Genomic DNA, 25,157 nt, shown 5'->3' on the forward strand with positions numbered 1-25,157 from the left:
AAAAAAAAAAAAAAAAAAGACTACTTGTAAGCCACTGTGAGAATGAAATGAGACAATAATGTACAGAAATACCTGAAAGATAATATGGTTCATGACACTGCGTATATCACATTAGTCCTCTTCAGTGCTGTGCTATGTGCAGTGAACCCAGAGGAATTCTGGGTTCTGCCACTGAGAAGGGAATCTGAACATAACCATGACCGTCAGCTCCGTTGTCTGTGCCAAGGATCTCTGATAACCAACCCAGTCGGTCTAAAGAAAATCATTAATGTTGCCTTTCTTGTCGCTTTACTTTCTGCTGTGTCACCACAGGAGGCTGCGTTTATTGACAATTATTGATTTTCTTTCCTTTTGGCAGAGTTACAGGGAGGGAGAGAGGTGAAAAGGAGAGAGAGGCCCCGAGACACAGTGGTCCAGTTAAATGTCAGCTGGGCGTGGAACAGACACGCTGGTGAAGTAGAAAAGATACAGATAATTGCCTAATGATTCCGGCAAGAAATATGCATTTCTCTCAACAGAGAAAAAGCAACCATGGTCCACCACTCCCTCCCCACAAAGACATCCACAGAAAGGTTAGTGTGAGAGCCTGTGTGCCCTGATACATCATTTACCTTCTCTCTACCTTCTCCAAATTCTCATGCTGAATCATGGGGGCCTCATACAGGCAGGTCCCATACCACCTGAACACTAGTCTGCTGGGACTCAGAATGTGATGACCTGCCTGGATTCAGGACACAGTAGGTTGGGCCACACCTGCTGACTTCCTGCAGGACTTCCGCCCCTCCTTGCTGTCAGACCAGGACCAAGTGTGCAAGCCTTCACTCCTGTCTGCAACACGGTGGCTCAATCCACTTCACTGGCCTCTGCCTCATACCCTGTTCCTGAGTTCTGATAAATGGTCTTACTTAGTACTCAAACCCAGCCTGACCCTGATTCCAAACCCAAGGTCTTCTCACCCTTGTCTCCTTGCCATTCTTCTCCTCTAAGGTCAGAGGGGATCCCTTGCACCCAGCCCCTACAGCTTCCCGGTGGCAATGCTAGGCTGGCTGGACCTATAGCAGTGGCAGCCATGAAATTTTTCATCATTTGGCCCCACATGCCATATGCTGATGCCTCATCAGCTTCTGGTACTGTTTCTAGAATTGCGAATGGGGCCACCAAACCCCAGCTGGTGTATCTGACCAGCCCTGTGTAGAGCCAGCTCTGTTCCTAGTTCAATCCCACAATCCAGTCTCAGGTCAGGCACCAACTCCCTCCTCTGCCCACCTGCTCTAGACCACCTTGACCTCCCCCTCAGGAAGGGCCCCAAAGGTGCAAGGACCAGAGGACTGGGCCAGGCCCATGCCCCAGCCCCGTGACCATGCTGGCCCGAGAGCATCAGCCTGGGAGAGAACGGGACTTCCTATCTCCTGACGCTGATGAGAACTCGCAGTTCGCTCTCCCTCTTCCTACAGGGCCTGCATCCCTGACTCTGTGTCTGAGTCTCCATGTCTAGGCCCCTGCCCTGGTTTCCATTGCTGAGGCCCTGCCTGCCTAGTGCCCCATCCCCTGGCATTCTGGCCCTGCTCTCCTGTTCCTGCCTGACTTCCGGAGCCCTGAGCATGGCCTTGGAACTCAGGGCTGCAGTCTGGCTATGTGCAGCTCTGGGCCACATGATGCTGCCTGCCATATGTTAAAAGGTCACCTGCCCTAGACCATCTGTGGCTGCATTCCAGCCACCTTTTGTAGCCCACCATTCCTTAACCCTGGACCTTTAATTTCTAAGTGTCCTTGGACTATGATGAGAAACATCCTAATTGGTTGTCAGATGGACCCCTTCTCTCTCAGTCCCCACCTCTTCCCTCCCCAAGCTTACCCAAGCTCTGCCTTGTGGCCTGTCTTGCTGTAAGTTCCAGCTAAACTGTATTGGATGCTGACCTAGGATGAAAATACCTGTCCTCACATTAATTCTCACATTACCCTGATGGGGCAAAATTTAAGTTCTCAAGCTCTTTCCACCTTTAGTAGTATATTTTATTTTTAACATGAAACAGGTATCAGAAAAGGAGATGCTTCACTTAACCTTCCAAGGAGGGTTGGGGCTTGATCTAAGAGCCATTATTCGGTAGTCCCAAATCTCTCAGTTGTGGAGGGCCACTGAAAGAGCGGTCAGTTTATTTAACCATTACGGCCCGGGGAGCACTTTACACATTTCATGTGGAAATGCCTCGGCTTACCGTTAGTGTTATCGTTTCTACCACTGAAGACTCAGTACCCTCAGAGGGTTAGATGGGATTACTGGGCAGAAGAGATAAGCCCTGTGCCCAATTGGAGGGCTCATGTATAAGTATATTTACTGCTTTGTCCAAAACTTCTGGGCTTCTTCCACCGTGCCTGGCTGGGATTGTTCAGCCCATGGCTAGAGATTTGGTGATGACCCTGATGGAGGCCTGTGTGCGTGTGCACCAACACAGAACAGCTTTGCTTCTAGAGGTGGGTCTTAAAGGCCTGAAACTCGAAGTGAGTGGAGGACTTGTAAGCCCCTGCTAAGGACTGACTGTCTTGTCTGCTACTTTCCCACTTTCCTTCTCTGGGCATGGTGGTTTCTGCCCATCCCTCGGATTTGGCTCCCTTTTATTCTGAATTATCTGTCTGCTGTCACACATCTGGAAAGAGAGCAGCTCTCCTGTGAGCATGCATTGTGATGATGGCGCAGTGGGTTGAAAGGCTCGTGAGTCACCTATCCTGGCCTCAGTTTCTTCATCTGTAAAATGAATGCTGGACCAAACATACTTTAAGGTCTCTTTCAAGTAGGAGCTCTTCACTGTTTTTGTACCATGGATCCTTCTCAGAATAATATTTTGAAAAGCATTAAATAAAATATACAGAGTGACAAAGGAAGCCAGCTAAGCAGAAATGCTGTTCCACCTCTGTGGATCTCAGGTGCAGAGCCAGCTCTCTGCTTTAATATGAGGTAATGAGGTCAGGCTCTGAGATTCTCACAGTAACCTAGAGCAGTGGGGAGTAAGATGGAAGGCTTGCAGACCCCAAGCAACTAGCTGTGTGATTCTGGGGCAGTTACTCCGTTTTCTTGCACCTGTTTCCTCAATTATAAAATGGAAACAATACCCCTAATCTCATAGAGTCAGAGAGGATTCTCAGAGACACTGAGTGTGAGGCACCCACGTGCGTAGTCAGCACTCCATTAATGAAGGCCGCCCTCCTGCCAGTTTATAGAAAGAAAACTTAGTTGGAGAAAGTTTAAGTGTCTTGCTTACAGCCATTTAGTGGTTAGGGACAAAAAACCAGGTTCGCAGCCCATGTATTCTCAACTCTTAATCCAGGGCTCTCTCCCTATCCCAGGGACTGAAGCGCAGCTCTCCTGGATCCTTCCGGGAGAGGACTGTCACTCCTGGCCTCCCACACGGCCCTCTTCTTGTGATCTGCAGCGCCACCTGGTGGAGATTTACTGTTTCTTCCTTAATCCCCTGCATTGGCTCCAACTTTTCAAAAATCAGCATTCATAGTTCGCATTTTATAAGACGTAGGAGGGACATAATGGGAGATCACCAAAAAGCTGGAGTGAGAGACGATATTGGCCTCGGTCTCTGATCAGAAACGCAGCCAATCAGGCCAACATGAGGAGGGTCGCAGAGTGGGTAATGGCTGCACTCCTAATACCACCGCTTGTACATAGGAACTTTGGAATTCCTAATTAACAGTGTGACTTAGTCACAACTGAAGGACTATGAGTCTTTACTATAAATGATAATTCAAGTTTCACTGAGTTTGAGATGCCTTACAGCAGGTTAGGTGGTCTGCACTCTCGAATCCTTGTTCCTTTCACCCGCTCCCCTCCAATAAAGGGCCACAACTGCCTCCCATCAAAAGAGCCAAAGAGAATCATGGCATTGGCGGAATCACCCAAAAAGTGGACCAACATGGTCTTAGTATTCTCATCTGTGTCTACATATACTGTTGAAATCCTCTAGAATGTCACTTGTGTTTATGTACTTTACTTTCATCATGCATGGCCCATAGCAACATCCCTTTTTCCTATATTGAAGACATTCAGCCTGAGCACTGAAGTTCATCTTGCAACCAATGCCACTCAAATTTCTAGTGCTTTTCATCTCTGAACTCTTTAACTGTGGAAATAGAAATGATTTATTCTGGAAACCTTGACTCTATTCTCGTGACCTCCTCTGCAAACTGTTAAATGTTTTTCATACTGATGGGGTCACGAAGTCCTACAACAACATCACTAAGAATTCTGCCTTAGCACCCAAATTTTTCCATCAAGATTTAGATTCTATAATTATCTCTCCTTTTCTGGCATCTTTTACATCTCTGCGTCACAAACATTTTACAATTGTTTCCAGAGCACAGGGAGAAATGGGGAAGAGTTCACAGAAAGAATAGGGTCATTCCAAGGGCCATGATATAGTTCACTGCATTTCTTTGAAGAAAAATGCTGCCCATTTCTAACCTTTATAAATCACTTCAATGCATCGGAGCTAGCTAGCTTTCTAAAGCGAGTTCTTGGTATTCTATGCCTTTCCTCAAAAATGACTCCTTGGACTTAGAGCATTCTATCTTTCCAGTCTCAGTTTCTTCCTTTCCCTTTTACTCACCGTCTGCCTCTGCCCTACTGGACTACTTGCTACTCACCTTCATGCTTCTTCACCTATGCTTTTGCAGTGTTCTGAGCCTAGTATACCCTTTCCAACATGACTCTGTCAGTTGAAATTCTACACAATACAGTTTAGATGACGTCCACTCTAGTTAGAATTAATCACTTCTTTCTTCTCTTTTACAATTTTTTTTCATTTTTTTGCTTTTCTATCTACATTATTTAATTCTGCCTTAAGTCAAAGTTAGTTTTTTATATTTTTCCACTCTATGTTGCAAACTCCTCAAGGGACAGGACCATAGTATTATCTCTTTAGCTCCCCCCACTCCAGGGCCTAAGTACTCGAGAAGATTCTCTATAATGCCACCTGGGATAAGACTTAAGAGATTCAACATGTTTTACTGAGTCTCTAAAGGAACTCAAGTAGTAAAAAGAAACCAGTAAGAAGCCTTGGGACTGTCAGGGTAAGGAGTCACTAGGTAGGCGTGTGTTACTCACATGTAAATGGTGTCAGGTTCCAGGCATCGTATGATCAGAGAGATGGTGGTGAGCTGCTTGTCCGGCACCTGAGACGGCATTGCACAAGGAGACTTTGCCCCAGAGATGATGTCATCCACAAAGCTCAGCACTGTTTCTGCTCAGAGGGAAAGGAATGCAAAATGCATGAGAAACAATGATGGCTAAGCAATGAGGAGACGGAGCCAACTCAGTGAGAACTTAACATGACAATGACTTGGTCCTCAATCTCTAGGGTAGAGAAAGGAGACCTAGAAGGAATGGCCTTTTCTGTTTCATATTTAATCACTCAGAGCCATTTGTCTAGAGTTAGTTCAGACACAACTAGTGCAAGAGGTACACATCACATACATCACATCTGAGGGCTTTTTTTGTTTTTTGAGACAGAGTCTAGCTCTGTCGCCCAGGCTGGAGTGCAGTGGTGCGATCTTGGCTTACTGCAACCTCTGCCTCCTGGGTTCAAGCAATTCCCCTGCTTCAGTCTCCCGAGTAGCTGAGATTACAGGCACGTGCCGGGGTTTCACCATGTTGCTGAGGATGGTCTTGAACTCCTGACCTCGTGATCCACCCGCCTCGGCCTCCCAACGTTCTGGGAATACGGGCGTGAGGCACCACGCCCGGCCTGAGCACTCCTTTATAAAATGTTCTTGGCATGGGCAGAGATAGCATTCTGGTCAGTGGCCCCTGCTATACCTCAGCAATACCTGTGCACATCAGGCAAAGGGCCTTGGAAGAAGCAGTAGGCAGCTCTCTATGCCTGAAGGCAGCTGTGTATGTCTCTAACCCTCAGTGGCAAGCTCACCGAAGCCATTTATTTTGAATTAGATTGTTGGTGCCATCATCCTGCTGGTGATCACATCCCATGCATAAGTTTTTGGGATTATGAATGTTGACCTTTCGCTGTGTGCAGGTAGTGAAATATTAAGGCAAGGAACATTTTTCATGGGGTGCTTCCATTCAGTTAAGGCTTCCCTCTTCTAGCTGAACCTGAGAAAAGCAGTTTGCTTCAGGAAAAGACATGGGCCAAACACATCTGTTTGCACATGCTTTTGCCTGGAGGGGGGTTATTAGCAAAGGAATTTTTTTTTTCTGTAATCATGGCAGTGGTTAGCAGAGAATTGTTTCCTAATTGTGGGCTAGGATAACTAGTGTACTATATTGTTGTTTCTTTGTGAGTGTGCCTAGAGGCAATGAAATGGACACCTCTTTTATAAACAAAAAGCAAAATCAAAACAAGGCTTTGTCAGATGCTCACCACACAAAAACTCTTAAATGGACAAGATGACTGCTGCTTGGAAGAACAGCTGCTTCTTGGAGAAGCAGAACAGCTTCTTCTTCTCCCTGCTCCTCCTGCACTGCCCTGGGCTACTGGGGACCTGGAGCAAAGCCATGAGGCAGGACATTTTTCTTTGTTTTTAGTTTTATCACCTTGGGTCAAGACAAGCCCATGAGGTAGAAGGTGCTCACCTGTCTCCACTTTGGAGTGGTCCATCCTGTCAGTGACTTTCTCTTGACGGAGGAGGTAATCTACAATCTGCACCCCAATTGGTGGCTCTGAGTGTTCCCACTCCAGGACCACAAGAGTGCTGCTGGGCTCATGAACCGTGGAGAGTCTCAGCCTGTGTGCAGACGAGAAGGAACATGAAGCAGGGACACAACTGTGACTCACTTTGGGCATTGACTACCTCAATTGTGATACTGTAAACTTTTCTTTCCCAACCAACTACAGAAATGATTTCTTTGAGGGCCTGTCTCTTTCAAAAGATAGTAATGTTTTTGAGGACTCTTGAGATCTAAGTTTTATTTATTAAATGCCTGTTACATATTATAAACTCAGCCAATAAGTGTAAATAAATAAATCAGTAGGTGAGTCAAAGGTGAATGAATGTCTGCATATTACATGGGTCAGAGGATAGGGCTTTTGGAGTAGTACCTTTTATATGGCTGGAAAATATCATAATTTCTAGATTTTCTCTTGAAAAATATCAAGAGAGTATGTGTATACTGCTCATATAAAGACATATTGAAGGTGATGTCCAGAATCTCAAATTAATAAGGCCACAGTTGGTTTGGCTTCCATAACCTTATCAGGATCTGCCCTGCCGGTGGGGGAAACCCCAGCTTCCTTTCTTGCTATGGAAACTAACCTATCCTTTTATCCATGCCATCTGCTAGCTGGACCTTGGAACAGGTTCAGTTTGGAAGTAATATTCATAAGGGGCTTTACTGGACAAGAGAAAGTTGAACACATGTCAAGTTCTCCTTGGAGTGATGACCTCTGCCTGCTTACCCAGATTCTGATTTCAGTTTCTGTCTTTGCTCTTGGGTTTCTGTGGATATCCTGGTTCCTGATTCCAGCCTTTCCTTGCTTTTCTCACTTCATACTCTCCTCATTCTTTACAAGTTGTCCACATTTACCACTGTCTTGCCTTGACAGCTCATACCTCTCTGTACCTCATAGAAACTTAATAATCCTTGTTGGCATTCACTGGTATGGATCTCTTAACTGTCCATGTGGTTTCAATTCACAGTCGCCCTCTTATTTCTTGTATGTACCTCGGGTTTCCCCTCTTTCTTCCAATTCTGTGTTTCTTTCAAGACCACTGGATTCTGGGAATGTTCCCCATTCCTGCTCACTCCAGCCTCCCTCCCTTATAAGTATCCCTGCCATTTATCTCATCCTTTGTTCCCAGATCTCATGATCACTCATATTCCTGACCCTCCTTTCCTCTGCCCGGTACCTGTGGATGGTCTCAAGGATCACTGTGCAAGGTACTAAGAATGAATGACACCAAACCATGTGCAATCTTGAATTTTAATTCAATAGACATTTGTGAAGCACCCATTTGTTGCTGGGGATGCAGTGGTGCACAAGCCCATCCCACTCCCTTCTTTCATGGAGCTTAGTGAACAATAGAAGCATATAATTATACATGTGATTATAATACTATGTGATAAGAGTTTCAAAAATAAATTATAGTAGGCTGTGGGCACAAAAGTAAGGAATTCAACTAGTGGGAAAATAATACAAAACACATGCTCTTCTGTTAGTGAAGGAGTGCAGAGTTTGCATATGACATTGAAGATGGACTAGACCCAAAACAGTGCAGATATTGACAAATTCATTAATTAGAGTCATATGCAGAGTGCTATTTTAAAAAAAAAAAAAAGCATTAGGAATATTAAGTAAGTTAGACTTCTGAGAACACAAATTCTGTGAAAATATGGACTAAACCCAGCCTCTTTCGAGAAATAGAAGCGTATATGATTTACACAGACTTGTGTACAACTAGAGTATATTTTCGTTTCCCACTGAAACTAAGATTTGCTACTGAAGGAGGTGATCAGTTGTCAAGAAAAGGAAACTCTTAAATAGACATTTACTGTTTATGAAAATTTAGCCCAATTTAATCTTTTGCAATAAGATCTAGTAAACACAGATTTAAAAACAAAATAAGCCCTAGGACATTACGGCTGGATCTTGTGTCCACGTGATAACCATTTGGTAGCTTCAGTATTGTTTCAGAGGTAGCTCTCTTATCTGGTGAATTACTCTAACAGCAGCAGTTCTCCTAGCGGCTCCCTTTATATTAAATGAAAGAACTTTTTATTAATAATGAGCATGATTCTCTTTTAACTCAAGAAGTCCAAATCGTGACTATGAAGAACAGGAAGCCAGAAGTTGGTAGATCTACAGCCAAAGGCTGTAGGTATCTAACATCACCTACAGAGAGAAGGAAGACTTTGGACAAGAGACGAAATTGGCTTGTAATGACCCTCTAGTGCTGCATTCTCCTCTTTCTCTGATTTCTTCTTGCTCTGTCCTGGTCCTATAGTGCCTACCCGCACCTGCATGAAACAGGCCTGAGGGCAGCCTCTCCATTGCTGGTTTCCTAAGCGATCTGTTGATCCTGCCTACTCAGCCTTCCACTTTTGTAGGTCCTGATCCTTACTTCAGGATTTCTTTGCCTTACCAGCCCCTGGGGTCACTCTCTTCCAGCTTGTCCTGCCAGCACTCTTTATCAGATACAATATTCCTGTGGCTTCAGTCCCATGGCAGATGCCATATTAGAGGCTACAAGGGATTCTTGTCTCAGGTCCCGGCTCTCAGCTTGGCCAGTTCTGTTTAGTCTTCCATTGAGGGGAAGGAAAGTGGGCATGTCCATTCTCAGACACCTTTGTAGCACTTCATCCTCTTCACCCCTCAAATGCAGACCCTCCTATTGTTCATCCCCAGCCCTCTGCTCTTCCCACTTGATTCTTGTTCTGAAGCATTCTTTCTAATAGCTGTGGTTTCGTCTCCCATTTCTCTGGGGTTGACTGAAATCTCATCTCTAGTATTTACTTTTTTGCAGAGCTCCATCTTTCTTTTTGCACAATAAACATCCCCATACACTCAACTACCCTGTGACAGCTCCAAGGCAAGCCCAAATGAAACTGGCCTCCTCCTCAAACCTGCATATCCTTTTATTCTTCTTTGCTCAGTGGTGGCCTATTTATCTTCCCAGCCACCAGGGTTATAAGTCTTAAGTTCGCTTTCCACTTCTCCTTTCTCCTCACCACTACTTCATTCAGTCACCAAGCCCTGTTGGTTCTACCCCAGACAATTTCTCAATTTTATCCTCTCCATTCTATAATGGCCAAGAACATGCCTCTTCGCCAATTCTGCTTCCTGCTCTACCACTTTGGAAAAATCATTCAATCCATTTGAATGCATTTTTTTTCTTTTTTGTCTATTAAATGAGCAGTATCTAACTGCTCCATACAATGCCTGGCACCCAGTAAGTGTTCAATGAGTGGTTATGTTGTTGGTCTAGTTAAGCTCTCAGTGTAGATCTCTAACTTCTTCCATTACAATGGCACTTTTCTCCCCATTGTCTTCTAGTTATGCTGTCTGACTTTCTCCACCATCAAGGAGAAGTTCAAGCGCCACCTCCTCCACAAAGCCTTCACCACGGCTTCAGTTCAGACTTGACCATTCCCTCTTCACACTTTCTTTAAATGCCACTTGTTAACACTTGTCACACCCTTTCTTCTATCAAACCATCTGTGCTGCCTCCCCTGGTAGACTGGAAACTCTCTGAAGGCAGGTATTGTGTCATATTTTTCTTTATGTTTCCCAGTACCCAGCCTATTTCTTTGCAAATAGTAGACACTCAGTATTTGTTTACAAAATAATGCTGAAAGAGAGAAAGAGAATCATACACAGGCTGCGGGAGAGGCGCACAGGTGGGGAGTCCATCAGCTCCAAAAGCAGTGGAGTCACATCGACACCAGTCCTCAATGACATCTCCAGTCCCTGAGCACCAGAGAGAGCTCATGGTAGCCTCCTGCAAGAGCTGCGTGAGAGAACAGGGAAAAGATTGAGTGTTGAGAAGCCAGGGTTAGGCCATCAGAATCAAGAGGCAGAGTGTCAAGGATCTGCATGGCCCTAAATTACTTCCGGCAACAGGTTGTGTGGCCACTGTATCATTGTGGAGTCTCACATTCTGATTCCAGGAGATTGTTTCTGGGAAGCCTGAACCTCTTAGAACCTCCAGGGTGTCCCTCTCCCTTTACCGTAACAGTTCCCCCTTGTGGTAACGGGCTGCTACTTTGGGAGCAAGTCATATTCCGCCCTCCATCTGCCTCATATGCCACTCCATCATTCCACAACTTAGGCTCTAGAAAAAAATGATGCCTCTACCACACATCTTCTGGGTGGCTACTCTTCCCTCCGCCCAGAGGCATTAGCCTTTTCCCAAATGCCTCTCTGTGCATCCTTATCTACCTGCCCCAGTATTCCCTTTGCATTCCTTCAGCATGCTTTCTAACCTGCTTACAATATTTTTACAATGCTGTCTTGGGTTGTGATTAGGCATTAGGCATTTCTTTCTTAGTAAATCATGAACAGGAGAAGCAATGTGGCACACAGGCTAAGAGCTGGGCTCTGGAGCTGTCGGCCCTGAGTGAGAACTCCCACTTTGCCAATCACTGCTATGTGACCTTGGGCAAGTTACATAAGCTCAGTTTCCTCAATAATAAAATGGGATAAAAATAGCACTTTGCTAATAGACTTGCTGTGATAATTAAATATAATAATATATGCCAAATGAAATAATGTATGCATAGTACCTGGAACACATTAGTCACCAATAAATGCCAGCAATTATTATTGTCTTTGAATAACAGGGTTGAGTCTTAGGTAGAAATTTGTAACCAACATAGAACCTACCAGAATTCTTTACATGCAGAGGGTTCATAGAGATATTTACTATTATGTAAAAGGACAGAAGGATAAAATTAGACCAGCGAAGTAACAGAACCGGTAATAGGGTCAGTCCCTGGTGAGGATGTGGATCCTGATGGAGTACTGACCCTTCAGCGGGGCACTGCTGCCTCAGCCTCACCCCAAGGGGAGGGAGAGGGTGGGACTTGCTGCAGGGAGCATGGCTGGTCCAAGCTGGCCAAGGTCAGGACTTTCCCTCTGGGTGAGCCCAACATCTGGAGCTGTGGCTGTTTCTTATGATTCTCTTCTCTTTGTTTCATTCTTACCACATTCACATCTAATCCGTGAATCAGAAAAGTGAAACCTAGCTATCCTTGAAAATTTTAGACCAAAGAATTCAAAAGAAAAAGAGACAAAGGGAAAAAAGGAGATAACTCTACAAAAATCAAAATGTCTAAACCTAAAGCCAGCAGCCTATGTTCCATTCTTTCAGAACTTTACATAGGCCACCTTAGGTTAGAATAGTTAGAATAAGGGTCCATCCTGCCCCCTCCCCGGATTGGAAGACTCTAGGAAACAGAAACCAATGAATATAACTATCATTTGTGCAGAGATTTATAATTTACAAGGCCCTTTTCGATGCTAACACTTTGATGAATGGTTATCATGATTTACAGTGGAGAAGACTGAGAGTCAAAGAGGTGAGGTGACTTGCTCAGGGTCACAGGCTGGTGAACAGGGCAATGCCAGAACCTGATTTCAACATGACTCACTGGACATCTTAGGCTCCCAGCATGAAGCCTGGTGCATAAGTGCCCACTCTATGCTTTGTCTGACTGATCCAAATTCAAAATTAAAAGGTGCATTGCTTAAAACTAGGAAAACAGATGTCCTTTGAGATAGGTAGAATAAAGGCAACATTGTGACTACTGCCTTGCAGAGCCTTCAATCAACAATTATTTGCTAAGCACCTGCAAGGGGCCATTTTCTACGTGAAGCACTAAGGATACGAGGATGCACAAGACACCTGTGGCCCCTGTCTGCATAAATCTTAAAGTCAGATGACAAACAAACAAGCAAAGTTACAATAACCAAATCACCACACCTGTGGTCAGAACCTCAAAGGAAAAGGTTGACTGCCATAAATGCATATGGTGGCAAGAGAGACAAGGAAGAGTAGATAAGCTCACAGAGGGGTACACGGAGGCCTCTATGAGGATGCAACTTTTTATCTGAGCTCTGAGGGCTGGATCAAAAGTTATTTACTCATGAAAGTTGAAGCAGTGTTCCAGGTTGAAAAAACAATGTCAACAAGACCAGCCTGGATGGAACTTGACTTCTAAAATCAATGGAAAAAAGGTGGGTCTCTCTGTAAAAGACGGCCTGAGGGAGAAAAGACATTCTCAGCAAGCAGGAGGGAGACAGGGCTGAAACACAGAGGCCTGGTGTGTTGTGGTGAGGCAGGGGGCCACATTTCAAGACCACTGGTAAGTAATTGCAGTGTTTAAAACAGTGGAGCAACATGATCAGATTTTCAATCCAAAAGAGAAAGGACAAATACCTGTAATGACAAATATGCTAAATGTCATTTTGCAAAAGTTTTCACTCTCCATCTTTGATTCACACCACTCCATAAGAGTTCCTACTCTGGGTGGGGTGTGGTGGCTCGTGCCTGTAATCCCAGCACTTTGAGAGGCCAAGGCGGGAGGATCACCTGAGTTCAGGAGTTCAAGACCAGCCTGGCCAATGTGACAAAACCTTGTCTCTACTAAAACTACAAAAAATAAACTGGCCATGGTGGTAGGCGCCTGTAATCCCAGCTACACAGGAGGCTGAAGCAGGAGAATCACCTGAGTCTGGCAGGCAGAGGTTGCAGTGAGCTGAGATCATATCACTGTACTCCGGCCTGGGCAACAGAGCAAGACCCTGTCTCAAAAAAACAAACAAACAACAAACAAACAAACAAACAAAAAAGAGTTCCTACTCTCTGAATCCTGGGCTGCAGGTAACTGCAAACTGTTGGATGACGACAGAAGAGAGGAATTAAGAAGGAACCCATTTGGAAAGAAAGAGAAAGGGAAATTACATTTGTCTGAGTATCTACAATGTACCCAGCACTGCATAGGGCATCCACATTTGTTATCAGACTTAATCCTTATTCCGGGAAAGAAATAAAATTTTCCAATTTTTGTTATTGTTGTCTCCAAGGAGAGAGGTTGAACTTCAAGCTAAATTCATCTATCCATTTATTCATCTCTTTATGCATCTGTTCATTCATTTATTTAGCAGAAAGCGAACTATGCATCAGCCACTTGCCAGGCACTGGGATTCTGGAGAAGAAAAACATCCCCATAGTCTAGAGGGGAGGAAATAACTGTGTCAACAGCTGCGATAACAGGTGCTGCATGCTGCAAAAGATGTAGATACAAGCCGGGCACGGTGGCTCACACCTGTAATCCCAACACTTTGGGAGGTCAAGGCTGGTGGATCACCTGAGGTCAGGAGTTTGAGACCAGCCTGACCAACGTGGAGAAACCCCATCTCTACTAAATATACAAAATTAGCCGGGCGTGGTGGTGCATGTCTGTAATCCCAGCACTCGGGAGGCTGAGGCAGGAGAATCGCTTGAACCCAGGGGGAGGAGGTGTGGTGAGCCAAGATCGTGCCATTGCACTCCAGCCTGGGCAACAAGAGCGAAACTCCATCTCAGAAAAAAAAAAAAAAAACCAACAATAAAAAAAAAAAAGATGTATATACACACACAATGGGAATTACATGAAGGGATACTTGGGTTGGCCTAGGAGTGAAAGGAAGGGCTCTTGGCAGCTGGTGATATTTGAGCTGAAACTGAAGTAACAGGAGGACTTTTCCAATGGCAGAAATGTGGGCGAGAACATTCTTGGGACAGACAGTTTGAAGTCTGAAGGGACTTATGCAGGAGAAAAAATGTGTTTGAGGGAGTAGAGAGAGTTAAATTTTGGAGTGCAGAGTATAAGATATAGAGTGGTAACAACCTAAGTAACTGAAGACAAAATTGGATCATGAACTGCCTTGTAATGATGTTCTGAGGACATTAGATTGTATTCAATAGATTCTGTGGAGCCATTAAATTACTTTGATGCCAAATTATCCGAAGTCCATATTAGATATATAATTCTGGGTGGTCTGTTAGGGAGACCAGTGAGAAGGTTACTTTAACAGGATAGTAGCCTGATATCACAAAGGATATCGGAAACAGGTTGTGATGGGAGTATCATAAAAAGAGAATGAATTCAAGAGATATTTTTGGCTCTTGGTGACAAAATGGATGCTGGGAATGATGAGGAAATTCTAAGAAGTGTCCGTAGTCTCCAGTTCAGGCAACTTAGTGGAAGACAGTGCCATTCACTGGGATGGCCACACAACAGGTATGAGTTTATGCTGGAAGATGATGAGTTCAAATGTGTTGGGCTTGAGATACCTGGTTCACTATATGGTTTGACCTATTTGTTGGTTTCTTTATGATATTCACAGATTAGACTGAAATATAGCATCAGAGATTATTTAGCCCAACAGGAGGACAATGAGACCAGCAAAGGTCAGAAAATGGACCCAACGATGCTCCAGAGATAGAAATAAAAACACACATTAAATTATACTCTAATGTCATGATTTGGCACTCCTCTACTTCTTAGCTTCTTCATCATCATCTCCATTCTTTAGAAAAGGGCAAAATTAGAAAGAAAAACAGAACAGCGGATGGCAAAGACAAAATATGTCTAAGGAAGAAACTTGACAGTGACTGAACTCCAGCTAGGATCACTTGTCTATGTGTTTAGAAATTAAGGAGTTCAAAAGATGGCCAGATGGAAAGCATTTCTCAACCCCTCTTAAAACTGGTGCAGGGAGAATGCGAAGGGCCTGAGGTATGGCCAAGTAGGGGATTCAGAAAGGGAGTTGCTAAAGACAAACTTCCTTCAGCTTCCCCATTTTGCTCGCAATCCTCCATAGAAAACACGATGCACTCTCTCATCTCCCAGCATGCCTTCTCCATTCTGCAGCTCTGCATGCCCTGTCGCAAGGATGGTTTTGCGTTAGCTCTCTGATCCCACTGCTCCCAGGCAAGGGGTCTGGGAGCTCTTAGGGTATCAGCAGCAGCAGCCTTGAGACAAAGAGGGGCAGGTAACGGGAGAAGAAGAGGGCTGAGCATTGGCTTAAAGACATTGCAGCTCTGGGTCTCCATGGTGACCCAAGCCCTCTGCCTTTCTTTATCCTTTCAGATCCATCCTTCCGAAGGTCTCTTTTCTCCCACTCCTCTTCCCGTAGCCACCTTTATCAGATTGAAGACAAATGTGTAGGCCACGAGAACAATTTATCGTTTTGCTCCTGTGAAAAACCTTATTTTCAAACACTTGGTGAAATATCTGTGGCAGAGGCGGGTAGGCGAGAGAAACACACACACCTACAAAATCCCTCCTGTTGGTCTGAGCATTACCTATGAAACAAACACCAGGTGTTCCTTAAGGAGAAAACAGAAAGCAATTATCACCCCACCTGGATGGGCACACCTCTCAGGCAGGTAAGCAGCTCACTGCTGTGACTCCTGCTGCCTTGTCACCTTGTCCCCAAGGCTGCCTTTGTCATAGTTCCAGAAGTCCCACACCCAGCATCTCCTTGTTTTTACTTTTGTTATTGTTGCTGTTGCTACTGCTTTGTGTTTAGACTCACTCTGATCTCTATGTCCTTGAGGAGGTTGGAGAGCTAGGAAAGGAGCTGAGCTACGGCCTCTGACACAGTTCTCCAGCCCTTCTTTTTGGTTCCATCCATTTTCTCCTGGCATCTTTGGAAAGGGAGAGGCAGAGGCAAAAGAGGAGTGGTTGGGAAATGTAATGGCCCAGCAGCATAATAGAAAAGCAGAAAGATCTGCCTGGATGTGGTGTTTTGTTCTTAGAGCCAGAGTGATGGGCAGGAAACCAATCCCTTCCAGGCTGAGGCTGCCAGATCCTTCCCTTTGCAACCTGTGCCCGATATGCTCCTTCTAGTCCAGCTGCAGCTGGGCCAGGCTAAGGGATCAGCGAGGGAAGCTGGCCCACCTCCCAAGCCAACCAGAGTGAGGCAGAGCTGAGCATCCTCTCACAACTGTCCCCAAGGCATGAGGGTTCTCTAAACAATGACTTTGATGATGGCAAATGTTGTGCCTCCCTACTTGCTTCCTTCCAGCCCTTTGTGTAGGGCTCAAAGCCCTATACAAGTGCTCAGTTGTGACTCCTGAATCATATTTTCCTGGGTGTTGTAGATGTAATGATTTGACAACATGCAAACATGCAAATTTAAGCAAATTAGGTGCCTAGATTAGCTAAACAAAAAGCTTCACTATCCATATTCTAGTATGGCCCTCAACCGCACCCTGTCACTTCCTCACACCATTTTGAAAAGCCCTCTGTTGTGGTTGATGCCTCCCAGAGCCAAGAGTCCCAGGCCTCTTACCCTCTGGGTCTGGTTGTTGGTCACTAGTTCATAGATGGGGGCTGCTTTGGTAACCTCCAGCAGCACCGGCTCAGCAGGGGTGTCAGGGCTGGATGTCACATGACACAGGGGGCAGGACGAGGGGCATCGTCCCTTGCTCTGGCACTCCATGCGGACTCCAGCCGCCATGCGCTTGGTGCCGGAGTCTGACAAGCTGGCGATGTATTCTGGGAACGTCAGCACCTTGGGGTCTCTTTCCCGCTCCTCAGACTCATCGGATGGGGAGTTGCCTGCAGACACAAAACGGAAAGAAACAGTGAGGGAGTCAAAAAAGTAAGGACTAGCATGACCTCATGGCCCCTGAGTGCTGGGGTCCAATCTTTGGGATCAGAAACAGCTGCTGAAGGGGTAATTCTGTGATTCTGCCATCCCACTTAATTTGGAGCACCCAACCTCCCAGTGACACGGAGTTGGAAATGGCCCTTTTCAGTGAGAATCTAGGTTGTTCCTTTTCTCAGAATCATCAGCTCCACTGAATCTCTAGAGGGATCGGGCTCTGTGCTGATGACCCTCAGCACGAACACAAACCATAACAATGATTGCTCTATGACTCAGTTTCTTCATCTATGAAGTAAAGATATGAACAGTACCTATGTCTAGCATTGGGTGATGAATGAATGGCAAATCCTTTTATAAAGCACATAACACTATGGCTGGTACATGGCAAACCATCATCATAATAGTTTTAATTATAAATATAGCTAAGATTTAGGGAGCCTGTACTATAAAAGTGAGATCCGTTCAAGGTCTACTTTAACCATTATGACAACTCTCTGCATGGAGTTCTATCATTACACTCAGTTTATAGATGAGGAAAATGAGGCCAAGAGCTTCAAGGTCACACAGCTAGTAGACTGTGAGAGCTGGAGTTTTAATCTACTTTTGCCTGATTCTTAAGTCTTTTAGGTCAGAGAGGAAGACGACTAGAACTCTGTTTCATTATTAATCAATGTATTGAAGATGGAAAGGGAATTTTGACTTTTTCAGAAAGATTTGCCCTCCAAAACTTAAGAGATGGGTCCACATCAATTTTGTTTGTTGAGTAAAGGATAGTTAAAGAATCTTTCTATCTACTTTTGGTGACAAACATAGGAATTGCCTACCAGAGAATAATGGTTTGTTCTTTATACAAGAAAGCACTGCTTGGTATTTCTCTTCCCAGTCCTCATGATTCGCCATTTAACTTATTAATTCTAAAGGAAGATTGAAGTAGTGTTTGCTGACAAAAAAGCACTGGGTTTCCGAGATTCATCCCTCCTTTTTGCACACTTGTAGTCCTGAACGTGAAACAGCTTCAGAGAGACCACTGAACATCCTGGGTATATAGAGAACATTCATTTGGACATCCTGGGTATATAGAGAACATTCATTCTGGCCCTCTCAAACTCATGAAGAATGCAAGAGACCATGGGCTGAACCTTCGGAGGCACTGGTTGGAAGGATTTTTAAAGTGGTTCCAGAAGGTGATTATAGAGATGACTCATTGACTTTATAAAAGAGTTATCTCTTACGGGGTCCAGGGAGCTCTTTGCGATTCCCTTCTTGTTTGCTATGTAATATGAGCCCATTTAGAAACATCACAAGGCATTTCAGCATTGTTGTTTCCCAGAGGAAACAATGAGGAAGTTTTACCTAGCACGTTAAGGCAAAGGACTCCCTGACTATAAACATGGTATATAATTCATCACATACTTGCATTTTGTTTAATAATCGACCCAGAACCAAGCTCAAGCCCGTCCTAGATTATAAGATAACTGCATAACTACTCACACCAAAAATAAAAATGATGCCTTCAAATAGAACTAACCCTCAAATCACTTCACCCAGTCTTCACTGACATGGAAGTTTATGCAACCCAGTCAACCACGTGGCTACGGGTATCTACAAAGTGGCCACAAGCTGACCCAGGACTCCCCTCCGCCAGCCCCTGGCCAGGCCCCCAGTCTTTTCCAATATACTGTATGGATTGGGCAGGAGCGAGTGTGGTTGGGGTGAGGTCTTTGATCCCTGGTGTGATTTCTGGACAAACAGCCCTTCATTAATGCCTCATGATGTTTCTAAATGGGCTCATATTACATAGCAAACAAGAGCAGAATAGCAGAGAGCTCCCTGCACCCCATAAAAGAGAGCTCTTTTTGTGAAGTTGATGAGTTGTAGCTCATAATCACCTTCTGGAACCACTTTGCAAATCCTTCCAACCAGTGCCTCCAAAATCCAGCCTATCAAGCATCATGTTCTGCATCTGAGAGGAACAGAATGAGTGTTCTGTGTGTGTCCATCATTCCCCAAAGCCCAGCGGTCTCTCTGAAGTTGTTTCATGCAATGTATGGAAAAGGGCTCAAGCATTTCAGAAACGCAGTGCTTTTTTGTCAGTAAACTCTACTTCATTAAGAAAGTAAGTAAAGGGCGAATGTGGTGGCTCACTCTTGTAATCCCAGCACTTTGGGAGGCTGACGCAGGTGGATCACGAGGTCAAGAGATCGAGGCCAGCCTGTCCAACATGGTGAAATCTTGTCTTTACTAAAAGTACAAAAATTAGCTGGGCGTGGTGAAGCACGCCTGTAATCCCAGCTACCCGGGAGGTGGAGGCAGGAGAATCGCTTGAACCCAGCAGGCAGAGGTTGCAGTGAGCCGAGATTGCGCCACTGCACTCCAGCCTGGGCTACAGAGCAAGACTCCGTCTGAAAAAAAAAGAAAGAAAGAAAAGAAGTAAAATCCCCCACCCCCCACAAAAGAAAATCAGTAAAGATACAGTTTCTTTTCAAAAAAGATTATTGAAATTTCGCCATGCAAGTCTCCTAGTTCGCTCTTACGCACCTTCCAATCACATGCATTTCCTTACTGTCCTGCAGCCCTCCTTGTTGAGAAGCTGTTCGAGTCTGGGAAAAGAATTTCCAGGAAATGACCGCTAGATGGTGATATAAGTCTAAAATGACTTTTGTGAGCGGGAGAAGAAAAAAATGGGTAAATCTCACTTTGGCACCACAGAAAATAAACTATGAAAAAGTAACACATGGCTACTTTAAAAATGTTGTGGAGGTACAATTTTTCTTCAACCAGAGAATAAAAAATTAGAGACTAAAACAGTTCCATAACATTTACCCTAAAGAGAAAAATATAGAGGGGCATAGGTGATGGCAGAATAATTAAAGGAAAATTACATTCCGAAGGGAAAATAACCCCTACCCCCAATATCCTTAACATGGAGTAAACTTCATGTTTTACTACTTCAAAGGGGAAGTAATATGCCACCAATGTCTTTTGTCGCACCTTGAATCCCCAAATACCCAGGCAAGCTCCCCACGCCCCCTCCCCTCATTACTAAGCGTGTACAAGTCTCATGACAAACGTGGCCACTAGAGGGCGCTGCGGCCACAAACAGCCTGGAGCTGAGGGTGCGAGGGCCTTCCTGCCCTCCAGCTGGCCATCACTGGGTCTTGTCATACCTGTAAACATCAGAGGGGCTGCTCCCCTTGCTACTGTTTTCTGGCGATCCCAATTAAAATCAAGATGCAGCGAATCCCCCTCAAAGCCCTTCAGTCCTAGATTCCTGGCAAGGTTAGGGAGTAGACAGGAATGGGAATGATGCAGAAATTCGTGGAAGGAACCCACCAAACTCTTGCTTTAATTCAGAATTATATTTTCTGTCTCCAGAAAACCTTCAGGTCCATATAAAAAGAACCCTGCGGGAGGCCAAGACCCACTGCCTTCTGTTCCCCTTGCCATGCAGCATAGGGCTGTCTGGAGAGGAGATGGATTCGCACAGGAGGGATGAGCAGGGAGCTCCCAAAAGCTATCTATTCAGCTTCCAGCAAAGAATAGAGATGTGTGTGTGAGGGAGATTTTTCAAATAAGAAACGCATTTCCTATGTGCAGTTAAAGATACAATTGGGAAGTACTCTTTAAAATGATGGAGTCCAGTGGTGAAAGCCCAGATAAATCTCCCTTAGCCCAAAGAGAGCACCTATAACCATCATGTCTGTGGTAAGCGAGAGTTGATCGGGTCCTAAAAGCTTCAGGAGAGGCTGATCTTTGACCCTTGCTTTTAACTCCTCCTGTGTGGGAGTGAACAGCGGGGGAGGTTTGTGCCTGGAGAGTTGCAGGAGAAGACCCCACCTTACTTCCTTGTGAGTCAATGGCTCACCCCTTCCACTGCCCACACCTATTACAGTTCTTTGGGGCATCTTCCCTCTTCTACCCTCTAGAGTCTGAGTAGAACTACTCTAGAGGTTAGAGACACTAAGCAATCTTTTAGCAAAATAAATATTCTAGTCCAATAAGTACACTATCTCACTGGACAGAAGCAATAAGCTACAATTAAGGTCTCAAAATCTTATAATTGACAAAGATACCTTTTGATAAAGAATACCCAGGTGTGGCTCCCTCCCACCTCTGCAGAATTCACTCCACTGTTGTTAGAGAAGGTTCCGGAGTCCAGTCAGGATACTTCAGTTTCTTACAAATAGAAGAACATCCAACCTGAATGTAGTTAACAATCCTAAAACTGCAAAGCATTTTGCAAATACAGTTTGCTATAAATAAATGCCATTTGCTTTAGGCTAAATCTGTATCCTAGAGCATACAGTGGATGAGTTTCCCCAATAGAACATTGTGGTATGAGAATATTGGCGTCCTTAAAGCTCAACATGCCATTGTGGATGTGCACATGGCCTTAGGCATGCACATAGTGACCCACCTAGATTCAGGAGCACATGAGGGTGACAAGAGTGACCGACCCATTCTCATGCAGGACCTGCTCTTCTGGTGGTAACTGACAGGCCAGGAGGTGAATTACTTGTTATGAAGTAAATTGGTACAATTCCTATAGGATTCTGAGGCTGCTTAAGAATCTCTCTCCTGAGCTGCTGCCCAAGGCAACGAGATGCTAATGACATCACAGCTAGAACGACAGAAGCAGTTCATTAGGCAGCAAAGAAATCAAATGCAAGCTAAACAGATCCCAGCTTTTGGAGACAGCTTAGGATCCACAGGAAAGAAGGCTTGATGTGGGGCAAATGAAGCACGGGCCACCCTGAAGCCCACCAAAACCCTGCATTCCAGGATCTGCCCCAACCCCCACCCCAGTCTACAGCTCCAGCCAGATGTCCTAGAGTCATCAAAATTCACACAGAAGTCCATCTACTCAGGCTCTAATAAGTCTCTTGGGATGTTCAATCATGTCTTTGGACAGAGAGATCACTATGGACTTAAAATGAACTGCTAGACCTGCCATGATGACATACTCTCTGAGCTCAAATAAAACACAGTGCAATGGATTAATAATTAGGGAAAAGAAGATAGGACATAAACTGACCATCTTTTTCTCCACCTCTACATGAAATAATAAGTGCCTTGGGGTCGGGAACTATGTCTTTTTTATCTTTGAAACATCTTTGCCTAGTTTAGGTCTACATATCTATCTCCATGTATCCATGAACATGTTGGAGTGAACATATTAAGTCATGATCTTAGGTTTACATTTTTAGAAAAAGTCAAACACAAAGAAGAAAACAAAAGCATTTGTAAACAGTTCTCTAGTCCTTTACTAACACATCAACCAATAAAGAAGAAAGGAGAAAGCATTATTCTGATCACAGCCAACTCTATATCCCTGGCCAGGATCTCTCCCACAAGGAACAAAACCTCAATATGCTTGCTTGGACATCCACTTCTATGTCCAATAGGCACCCCAAACTCAGTATGTCCCAAATTGGAGTTCTCGTTTCCTCCACACTCTCCTCAGCAACTATTCCTCCTGGTACAGGTCCTAGCTCAGCAAAATGCACTGCTAACTTCCTAGTTGCTCAAGTCAGAAATTACAGCTTCCTTGCTGGTGTGTCCTCTCTCCCTCCCTCCCTCTCTCTCTCTCTCTCTCTCTCTCTCTGTCTCTCTCCCCAGTCACCTAATCTTATGAAATTTACATTTGTTTTAGCCCCCACTGTCCACTTCTCTTGCTCCATGCCCACGGCCACTCAAGGGCTGTTTAATGTGTATGGCCTGAGACAGACTGCCTGGGGTTGATCTCTGACCTTACCACTTGCTGTGAAATTTGGGGTGAATTTCTTAATCTTTCTGTGTTTGAACTTCCTCACATAAACTGGAGATAATAAATGAACTGATTTAGTAAGAATGTAGGAAAGGCTAATTAATGTAATTCACAAAGACAGTTTAGAACCGAGCCTGGGACATATTGAGTGCTTTCTAAATTTACTTATTCTCTCAATGCCTGTTCACTTACCTGCCCTGCTCACCACCAACACCATTGGATGGCAGATGCCTTGAAGGACAAAATCATGCCTTGTTCTCCACTATAATATCCCACATGCCTAATATGTAACATACACTAATGTATTCAACAATTCATTAAACAAATAGTCATTAAATGACTACAAGTATTTGTTGAATTAATAAATCATGTCTAATGACTTGTATACAATATGACTACACTGTATATTCTGCAGGTACTAGCTAGATAGGCTGGTTTTAAATTCATCTGGGGTATTGCTGTCCTGTGTTCTTTTGAGATTTTCTGGGTTCTTTTAAGAAGAGGGGCATCAATCCAGAGTGGGTTCCACTACCTTCAGGTACAAATAGGTATTCTTCAAAGGTAACCTAGTTGCTGAGATTTGGGGACAGACTGCAAAAAGTTCATTTTGCAAATTTTGTAAAACATACAAACACATACAAAGATCATTAATTCCCTTGGGATGTGAGGACTTAAGTTTAAGAAAGGGAGCAGCCAGGTCTTGTGCTGAAGGGCAGACACTGTGGTTCAATATGGCGAGAAAATCTGGGAAAGTTGTAGCCAATAATGTCACAAAGTGGCAAAAGGGTATGTCTGGTGTCCTGGGTCAGTGAAACCATGGGTACCAAACAGCAGCTGGGGTGAAAGGTAAACTTCTCCCTGTGGGAGCAGTTGGATGTAGCTCTGGGAGGCGCAGTGCTTGTAGTCATACTGGGATTTGGCCTCTATGCTCCCCATCACCAGCAAAAAAGGCAGTGGCTGTGTCAATCTGAACCCAAGGATGGTCATGTGATGCAGCATGAAAACCTGCGTCTTCTGCAGTTTTGCTGTGCTGCCCAGTCTCAGCCTGCACACAAGAGCCCTTCCCAGTCTCCAACTTCACATTCAGCTACTCATCAACTCAGAGTAAACACACTTTTCTTTGGGATTAAATAATGGAAAAACTAGTGGTTCACAACTGTCCAGCACATCCAGAAATAGTCCCGAGTCCAAAGGGTTTATGTTCTTGTCCCTTCTTACAAATGAATTTGCACAAGTTGAAAACAAATCTTCTGTCAGCATGTACCATTACTTTTTGTTCCAAAATTAAGGTTACTGTATGCTTCAGACCCTGTTCTTTGGTATTTGTTCAAGAAGTTTCTGGAAATAGCAGGAAGTCTTTGTCATAATCATGCCCTGCAGCCAGTCCCTCAAGAGCAGTATCTATAGGTACTGTAAGGTCCAGTGAGATAATTAGCAGCCATTAGATACTCACAGGGCACCTCCACAAAATGTCATTAACTGGGATGTTTGAGAAAAGGTGTCTTCCGGAAAAATGAATTTTTTGTTTAATTGATACTTACCCAGAAAATGCTTACGTTCCCTCCAATCCCTGTTGACATTTTTCTTTTCTAAAAATGCAGTTTTCCAATTTCCTGCTGCCTCATGAAGCATTGCCTACCAAACAGCATTAAACCTTTCCCCAAGGAGCCTCCAGGTGATGATTTTATTCATCAATTATGACTATGCGGATTTGGAAGCTGTAGGATACAGAAACAAAATGGTATCTATACCCCGAACAGCTTTTCAAAAATTGATTGATAACATACGGTGGTATTTTCTGAAGATTTTCCCTTCTTAATCGGCATGTTGTCAAACAAATAACGGTCTGGTTGAGGTCCCTGGCTAATTAGGTTTATGTTAAACAGGTTTTGGTGTAGATGCTGGGGTTTGTCTTTGCCAAAAGGTGTTAGTCAGCATTGACATGGAAACAGTGAATTTAATAACGAATTGACTAAACTGCCTCCCGTATGCTTCTTTCTGCTCAGCAATGGTCAGTTCCATTTGGAATGAGAGATCAGGTCAAAGAAATCGTGGGACAGTAGAATCTACCAAGAGCTTAATAAAAACACAAAAACAGCCTTTGAAACTTAGCTGTGACCCCAATTGCATCCCTTTATGAATCATAAACTTAGTGTAAAAAAGAAAAGAATAGATTGCTCAGTGAGGCAGACACCTCTGTAAGGATTCCTGAGATCCAGCTCTACACAGCCCATGCATCTCAAGAGGAAAAAGAATTAAATCCAAGAACT

At 44.3% G+C, this 25,157-nt stretch overlaps 1 protein-coding gene across 2 annotated transcripts in view; it reads right to left on the reverse strand.

Moving 5' to 3' along the window:
• The window catches only part of ASTN1 (astrotactin 1), a 310,755-nt gene that overhangs the window by 20,178 nt on the left and 265,420 nt on the right, over window positions 1–25,157 (reverse strand). For both annotated transcript variants that reach the window (XM_011962380.1, XM_011962379.1), the window contains exons 17-20: window positions 16,803–17,071; window positions 10,334–10,467; window positions 6,596–6,747; window positions 5,111–5,246 (exon numbers count right to left, since the gene is read on the reverse strand). In XM_011962380.1, coding sequence (XP_011817770.1) covers window positions 5,111–5,246; window positions 6,596–6,747; window positions 10,334–10,467; window positions 16,803–17,071 — 691 coding nt within the window. The remainder of the gene's footprint in view (window positions 1–5,110; window positions 5,247–6,595; window positions 6,748–10,333; window positions 10,468–16,802; window positions 17,072–25,157) is intronic.

This window comes from Colobus angolensis, unplaced genomic scaffold (assembly GCF_000951035.1).
Source record: "Colobus angolensis palliatus isolate OR3802 unplaced genomic scaffold, Cang.pa_1.0 Scaffold59, whole genome shotgun sequence".
NCBI classification, from domain to species: domain Eukaryota; kingdom Metazoa; phylum Chordata; class Mammalia; order Primates; family Cercopithecidae; genus Colobus; species Colobus angolensis.